The 8,791-nt window shown below is 35.5% G+C and overlaps 1 protein-coding gene across 1 annotated transcript; it reads left to right on the top strand.

Annotated features, from left to right (window-relative positions):
- Nucleotides 1-4,455: 4,455 nt before the first annotated feature.
- LOC100264744 (alpha-glucosidase) lies at nt 4,456-8,508 on the top strand. The gene is made up of 5 exons (XM_010657563.3): nt 4,456-4,877; nt 5,071-5,795; nt 6,382-6,612; nt 6,697-7,343; nt 7,544-8,508. The coding sequence occupies exons 1-5, from the start codon at nt 4,630-4,632 to the stop codon at nt 8,411-8,413; spliced, it is 2,721 nt and encodes a 906-aa protein (XP_010655865.2). The 5' UTR covers nt 4,456-4,629; the 3' UTR covers nt 8,414-8,508.
- The last annotated feature ends 283 nt before the right edge of the window (nt 8,509-8,791 follow it).

Raw genomic sequence — 8,791 nt, 5'->3', positions numbered from 1 at the left:
TGGATGATGCCTAGAAAAATCAAACTTAAAAAATACTTAAAAATTAGAAAATGTACGAAGAATGCGAGGAATCCTCACATTCTTCATACCCTCATTCCCTCCCTATCTCCACTTCCTTGATGCTTTAAAAAAAATTTAGGACTTCTTATGGTTTGAATATTGTTTAAATAAATTTATTACATTTAAGGGGTGTTCAAATGATGTCTGAAAAAATCATACTTAAAAAATACTTAAAAATTAGGAAGGGTACGAAAAATGTGAGGAATCCTCACATTCATCACACCCTCCTCGTTTTCCACTTTTTTGATGCTTAAAAAATTTTTGGGACTTCATATAGCTTGGATATTGTTTAAATAAGTTCATTACACTAAAGGGTTGTTCAAATGATGTCCGAATTAGTGGAAAAAATCATACTTCAAAAATACTTAAAAATTAGGAAGAATACGAAAAATGTGAGGAATCCTCACATTCTTTGAAATTTTAAAATAATTTTGGGACTTCATATGACTTGAATATTGTTTAAATGAGTCCATTACATTTAAGGGTGTTCAAATGATGCCCGGAAAAATCATACTTCAAAAATATTTAAAAATTAGGAAGGGTACGAAAAATGTGAGGAATTCTCACATTCTTCGTACCCTCCTCATTCTCCACTTCTTTGATGCTTTAAAATTTTTTTGGGACTTTATATGACTTGGATATTGTTTAAATGAGTTCATTACACTTGAGGAGTGTTCAAATGATGCTCGAAAAAATCATACTTCAAAAATGCTTAAAAATTAGGAAGGGTACGAAAAATGTGAGGAATCCTCACATTCTTCATACCCTCCTCCCCATTCTCCATTTCTTTGAAATTTTAAAATAATTTTGGGACTTCATATGGTTTGTATATTGTTTAAATGAGTTCATTAAACTTAAGGGGTGTTCAAATGATGCCAGGAAAAATCAAACTTAAAAAATACTTAAAAATTAGAAAATGTACAAAGAATGTGAGGAATCCTCACATTCTTCGTACCCTTCCCATTCTTCACTTCTTTGTTGCTTTAAAATTTTTTTTGGGACTTCATATGACTTTGATATTGTTTAAATGAGTTCATTACACTTAAGGGGTGTTCAAATGATGCCCGAAAAAATCATACTTAAAAAATACTTAAAAATTAGAAAGGGTACGAAAAATGTGAGGAATCCTCACATTCTTTGTACCCTCCCCATTCTCCATTTCTTTTAAATTTTAAAATAATTTCAGGACTTCGTATGACTTGGATATTGTTTAAATAAGTCCATTTCACTTAAGGGGTGTTCAAATGATGCTCGAAAAAATCATACTTAAAAAATACTTCAAAATTAGAAAGAGTACGAAAAATGTGAGGAATCCTCACATTCTTCGTACCTTTCCCATTCTCCATTTCTTTTAAATTTTAAAATAATTTCAGGACTTTGTATGACTTGGATATTGTTTAAATAAGTCCATTACATTTAAGGGGTGTTCAAATGATGTGCGGAAAAATCATACTTCAAAATTAGAAAGGGTACGAAAAATGTGAGGAATCCTCATATTCTTTGTACCCTCCCCATTTTCCATTTCTTTGAAATTGTAAAATAATTTTGGGACTTCATATGACATGGATATTGTTTAAATGAGTCCATTACACTTAAGGGGTGTTCAAATGATGCGCGGAAAAATCATACTTCAAAATTAGGAAGAGTACTAAAAATGTGAGGAATCCTCATATTCATCATACCCTCCTCGTTCTCCACTTCTTTCATGCTTTAAAATTTTTTTGGGACTTCATATAACTTGGATATTGTTTAAATGAGTTCATTACACTAAAGAGGTGTTCAAATGATGCCTGAAAAAATCATACTTCAAAAATACTTAAAAATTAGGAAGGGTAATCCTCACATTTTTCGTACCCTCCCCATTCTCCATTTCTTTTAAATTTTAAAATAATTTCAGGACTTCGTATGACTTGGATATTGTTTAAATGAGTCCATTGCACTTAAGTGATGTTCAAATGATGCTCGGAAAAATCATACTTAAAAAATACTTCAAAATTAGAAAGGGTACGAAAAATGTGAGGAATCCTCACATTCTTCGTACCTTTCCCATTCTCCATTTCTTTTAAATTTTAAAATAATTTCAGGACTTCGTATGACTTAGATATTGTTTAGATGAGTCCATTACATTTAAGGGGTGTTCAAATGATGCGTGGAAAAATCATACTTCAAAATTAGAAAGGGTACGAAAAATGTGAGGAATCCTGGTATTCTTCGTACCCTCCCCATTTTCCATTTCTTTGAAATTTTAAAATAATTTTGGACTTCATATGACTTGGATATTGTTTAAATGAGTCCATTACACTTAAAGGGTGTTCAAATGATGTGTGGAAAAATCATACTTCAAAAATACTTAAAAAATTTTGGGACTTCATATAACTTGGATATTGTTTAAATGAATTCATTACACTAAAAGGGTGTTCAAATGATGTCCGAAAAAATCATACTTCAAAAATACTTAAAAATTAGGAAGGGTACAAAAAATATGAGGAATCCTCATATTCTTCATACCCTCACATTCTCCATTTCTTTGAAATTTTAAAATAATTTTGGGACTTCATATGACTTGGATATTGTTTAAATGAGTCCATTACACTTAAGGGGTGTTCAAATGATGCTCGAAAAAATCATACTTCAAAAATACTTAAAAATTGGAAAGGGTACGAAAAATGTGAGGAATCCTCACATTCTTCGTACCATCCTCATTCTCCACTTCTTTGATACTTTAAAAAAATTTTGGGACTTCATATGACTTTGATATTGTTTAAATGAGTTCATTACACTTAAGGGTGTTCAAATGATGCCTGGAAAAATCACACTTAAAAATTAGAAAAGGTACAAAAAATGTGAGGAATCCTCACATCCTTTGTACCTTCCCTATTCTCCATTTCTTTCAAATTTTAAAATAATTTTGAGACTTTATATGACTTGGATATTGTTTAAATGAGTCCATTACATTTAAGGGGTGTATAAATGATGGCCGGAAAAATCATAATTAAAAAATATTTAAAAATTAGGAAGGGTGCGAAAAAAGTGAGGAATCCTCACATTCTTTATACCCTCATCATTCTCCACTTCTTTGATGCTTTAAAAATTTTTTGGGATTTCATATGGCTTGACTATTGTTTAAATGAGTTCATTATACTTAAGATGTGTTCAAATGATGCTCAGAAAAATCATACTTTAAAAATACTTAAAAATTAGTAAGGCCTCACATTTTTCGTACCCTCCACATTCTCCATTTTTTTGAAATTTTAAAATAATTTTGGGACTTCATATGGCTTGGATATTGTTTAAATGAGTCAATTACACTTAAGGGTGTTCAAATGATGCCCGAAAAAATCATACTTCAAAAATATTTAAAAATTAGGAAGGGTACGAAGAATGTGAGGAATCTTCACATTCTTCGTACCCTCTCCATTCTCCACTTCTTTGTTGCTTTAAAAAATTTTTGAGACTTCATATGATTTTGATTTTGTTTAAATGTGTTCATTATACTTAAGAGGTGTTCAAATGATGCCCAGAAAAATAAAACTTTAAAAATATTTAATAATTAGAAAGGGTAAGAAGAATGAGAAGATTCTCAATTCTCTTCTAAATGACTAAAAAATTAGTGAGAGATGTGAAGTTCTATATTGTTACTAATTATTATTTTTTTTTGTATTTTCAATATTTCAACCAATATTTTACACAATTAAATTTAAATTAAAATAATTATTTTATTAATGCAATTGTCAAGTACATAACTAATTTAGTGTTTGAACAATATATACTTATTTAAATTTATTTCAATTTTTTATTTTTTATAAATATCTAATTAGACTTATAATTCATTGAAATTATTTATTTTTTTAACTTCATTGACCAATTATATTTTTTTTTTTTTGCATTTTCAATATTCATCCAATTTTTTTCCACAAATAATTTCAATTTAAAATAAAATAAATTCATTGACTCTCAATTTATAAATTATGTCATTGAATGATTTTTTTTACAATATTTAGTTTATTTATTTTTCTTCACTCTATGATTTATCACTTTATATTAAAAAATAAAATAAATTATAATTTCTTTTCTTTTAAAAAATTTATATTTTCACAAATTATTTAATATTTTTAAATTTTTATAAAATAAATACTCAGATTTTATAGTTGGATGTCGTAAAGAGTTTAAATTTTTGTGTTGTCTTTGAATTATTTTTTATTGGGACAGGAGTTGACCGGTTTGTAACTTGTATAGCAAGTTTTTTTATTTTTTATTCAACAACCCACATGTGGCAAGATGTTATTGGTGCAAAATTGGGGGTATGGTACCAGAAAGTATGTTTCGGTAGCCTAGCATAACCCTTTTCTTTTCTTACCGTAAACATGATTATAGTATGCATAAGAGCGTCATTGGTATTTGGATAAGGTACAAATGGGTTGAGGTTGACTTTTTGTTGAGCTAGTGCACGGCAAGACACATATACTAATAATTTTTCTTGGTGTAAAAACACTTTGTGTGGAAGCGAAAGGTCCTTGGTTTTGATGTAAAGATAAAAGAGAGGAGTCTTGGTTTCCAATTTACAGAATAATGGGGAAGAAGAGGCCACAACCTCCACTTCACCTTCATCACCTTCTTTTAGCATTTCTCTTCTGCTGCAGTTTCTCCGTTCTCTGTTTCTCAAACGCAAAGAATGAAGAAGACCCAGTGGGATATGGTTACAGAGTCCGATCGGTCAGCTTTGATCCATCCGGCAAGTCGTTGACCGCCCATCTTGACCTCATCAAAACTTCCCCCGTTTTCGGCCCCGACGTTCGGAATCTCAATCTTGTTGCCAGGTCATAAATCCTTTTTTAATATATATTTTAAAATATGGTTTTTGCTTTTTTTTATTTTTATTTTTTGGGCCTGGGTGGTGGTGCGGGGGTTAATTGGTAAAAGTCTTTTTATTATTATTATTATTATTATTATTGGGTTTGTTTGTTTGTCTTTGTCTTTTTTTTTTTCTTTTTTTAATATCAATTTCTGCAGTTTGGAAACGAATGATCGTCTCCGAATTCGAATCACCGATTCCGAGCACCAAAGATGGGAAATCCCCCAAGAAATCCTTCCCCGTCACACCCAACTCCACCGCCGAGTGCTCCCGCAAAACCACCCCATCTCGCCGGAAGACGACCACAACTCGCCGGGAAAAAACATAGTCTCCGACCCCAAGTCAGACCTCGTCTTCACGCTCCGCAAAACCACCCCATTCGGCTTTATCGTCAGCCGTCGCTCCACCGGCGACATCCTCTTCGACGCCTCATCGGACATTTCAGACGCTGACACCTTCCTGGTATTCAAGGACCAGTATCTCCAGGTCTCCTCAGCCCTCCCCATCCTCCGCTCCTCCCTTTACGGCCTGGGAGAGCACACCAAGAAGACTTTCAAGCTCGCCCAAAACCAAACGTTGACGCTTTGGAACGCCGACATCGGCAGCGCCAACCTCGATGTGAATCTGTATGGGTCTCACCCCTTCTACATGGACGTCAGGCTGACGGACAACCGCGGCAAAGTTCCGATGGGGACGACACACGGTGTTCTGCTGCTGAACAGTAATGGCATGGACATCGTGTATACTGGTGATCGAATAACCTACAAAGCAATTGGAGGAGTTCTCGATTTTTACTTTTTCTCCGGACCCACGCCGGAGATGGTGATGCAGCAGTATACAGAGCTCATCGGCCGGCCGGCACCAATGCCATACTGGTCCTTTGGTAAGTAATATCATATTTGCTTTGGAAAATCGTTTCAATTTTTTCTACTTTATTACCTCCCTTCTTTTAAATTAAAATATACAAGGAAATGGTGTTTGATGAAATTTAAAAATAATAATTCTGATTATATTCTTTAAATTTTTAATTATTACAACAATAAAAAATTAATAATATATTTTAAATTTTAGAAATTAAAACAAAGGACAACACTTCACACGTCCTTAATGAAAGGGGCAATAGAATTTAATGTAAAATAAGGGTAATTGTTAGGTGCCGGCGTCAATTGTGTGGACTCTTTTTGACTTGTATCAGTCTTGGATTTATCTACTGAATGTCCACCTGTGGCTCACATCATATCCTCCTCCACCCGCTTGGCACCAATCCCGATGGCCGTATTCATCATCAGCTCACACACCACCACGTCATTATTCCTTTTTCTCATAAGATGCTTTAGTCAAATGTGAAATCACTGCCAGCGAAGACACTTGCCATTCCCATTAGCTGACTAGGGGTCATGTGCTACAACTATATGGGAAAATGTTTTAAATATGGATGATTTGTTTTAGGTTGCTTGTCTTGGCTGCAGGATTTCACCAGTGCAGATATGGGTACATGAACGTTTCTGATGTTGGGGGTGTGGTTGCTGGTTATGCCAAAGCTGGTATCCCCCTCGAAGTTATGTGGACAGATATTGATTATATGGATGCATATAAGGATTTTACTCTTGATCCCATCAACTTTCCTTTGGACAAGATGAAGAAATTGGTTGATACACTTCACCAAAATGGTCAGAAATATGTGCTCATTTTGGATCCTGGTAAATCTATAATTCTATATATGGCCACATAGAGTTTTACTTGAACTTTTATTAGAAGAGAAAACTTAGCTCCTAACTCCACAGGTATCAGCGTCAACAAGACATATGGAACCTACAAAAGAGGAATGGAAGCTGATATCTTCATAAAACGTGATGGTATCCCCTACCTGGGTAGTGTTTGGCCGGGGCCAGTCTACTTCCCTGATTTTGTTAATCCAGCCACTGAGATCTTTTGGGGTGGTGAGATCAAAATATTTCGAGATAGTCTTGCCATTGACGGCCTTTGGCTTGACATGAATGAGCTATCTAATTTCATAACATCACCTCCCACCCCATCATCCACCCTTGACGACCCTCCCTACAAGATTAACAATGTAGGTGTTCGTAGGCCCATTAATAATAATACTGTTCCAGCCACATCTCTACACTTTGGTAACATTACAGAGTACAACGCTCACAACCTTTATGGACACTTAGAATCCAAAGCCACCAACGCGGCCTTAACCAAATTGACGGGCAAAAGACCATTTATACTGACCAGATCAACTTTTGTGGGCTCTGGAAAGTATGCTGCCCATTGGACTGGAGACAATGCTGCCACATGGGATGACTTGGCTTACTCTATCCCAGCAGTTTTAAATTTTGGGCTGTTCGGAATTCCAATGGTTGGAGCGGACATATGTGGTTTTTCCGGCAACACAAATGAAGAGCTCTGCAGGCGATGGATCCAGGTAAACTTCTGGTAGCTTTCATTCATCAAATGGTAGATAAATCATTCAACATGTTGGACATAGCATCTATCCCAAGGTTGAATTTGTGGAAAATATATTTGAACAAGTCCTCTAGGAGTGCTCAAATTCCTCTGGCTCGGCGTGCATTCTATCTTTTCTTTCGTGTATGTAACTGATCATTGGATTTGGTGACATTGCAGTTAGGGGCGTTCTATCCCTTTGCAAGGGACCACTCAGAAAAGTTCACAATTCGCCAGGAGCTTTACGTGTGGGACTCGGTTGCTGCAACAGCCAAGAAGGTGCTGGGGCTCCGCTACCGCCTGCTTCCCTACTTTTACACGTTAATGTACGAAGCACACACAAAAGGGGTCCCCATTGCCCGACCCCTTTTCTTTTCATTCCCTCAGGACCCCGGAACTTATGGAATCAACTCACAGTTTTTGATCGGTAAAGGTGTAATGGTCTCGCCAGTGTTGAAGCCTGGAGAAGTCTCAGTCAAAGCATACTTCCCATCAGGAAACTGGTTCGACCTCTTCAATTACTCCAATGCAGTGAGTGCAGGTTCAGGGAAGTATACCACTCTCGATGCACCACCAGATCATATAAATGTTCATGTTAGAGAAGGGAATATATTGGCAATGCAGGGAGAAGCCATGACAACAAAAGCAGCTCGGAAGACTCCATTCCAGCTCTTGGTGGTTCTGAGCAGCAGTGGAATCAGCACTGGTGAAGTTTTCTTGGATGATGGCGAAGACATTGAGATGGGCGGGGGAGGAAAAAACTGGAGCCTGGTGAAGTTCTACGCCAGGGTGGAAGATAAGAAGGTTATTGTTGGATCAGAGGTGATTAATGGAGGCTTTGCTCTAAGTCAGCAATGGATCATAGATAGGGTGACTTTGATCGGCTTTACCAAGGCCCAGGCCAAGAGGTTTAAAGGATTTGAGGTATGCACAAATGTGGGAACAAAAACACTTGGAGACTCTGGCAACAGAAAATTTGTTGTCATGGAGACTGAAAAACTCTCTCTCCCAATCGGAAAGGAGTTCCAATTAAAGCTAAACCTCACTTAATGAGGAAAGAGTTCTGCTTAAGAACAATTATTATCAGTAAGCGGCTATTGTCTGCAAAATGATATCAATAAATAACGATTTTGAGATTACAACAATAGACCTGAAATTAAGTTTTTAAAAACAGAAACACCTGAACTGATATCTGAGAGTTGTGCAGGGAGATGGAACTTTCTTATATATTTGAGTACATATATACATAATGAATGAAGCTAAAAGTATTAATAGTAACTGCTCATTGAACTAAAAGCATTAATAGAGGGATTAAAAGAGCTACAAATCTTTTGTATTTACTCCCTTGATGAAAGGGAATGGTTTCAGTGCTATAAATACCCATTGAAGGGTCCCTAGCCTACTCTATGAGATTGTATATTTTGCATG

This window comes from Vitis vinifera, chromosome 10, assembly GCF_030704535.1.
Source record: "Vitis vinifera cultivar Pinot Noir 40024 chromosome 10, ASM3070453v1".
Lineage (NCBI taxonomy): Eukaryota > Viridiplantae > Streptophyta > Magnoliopsida > Vitales > Vitaceae > Vitis > Vitis vinifera.
The sequence above is the reverse complement of the archived record's forward strand: the minus strand, read 5'-3'. Positions and strand labels throughout refer to the sequence as shown.

Excerpts from the sequence above, each read along its gene's own strand:
- LOC100264744 (XM_010657563.3), top strand. The coding sequence starts at position 4,630 with ATGGGGAAGAAGAGGCCACAACCTCCACTTCACCTTCATCACCTTCTT. Across the intron at positions 5,796-6,381 it reads AATGCCATACTGGTCCTTTG|GATTTCACCAGTGCAGATAT; the intron begins GTAAGTAATATC and ends TCTTGGCTGCAG. Across the intron at positions 6,613-6,696 it reads TGTGCTCATTTTGGATCCTG|GTATCAGCGTCAACAAGACA; the intron begins GTAAATCTATAA and ends CTAACTCCACAG.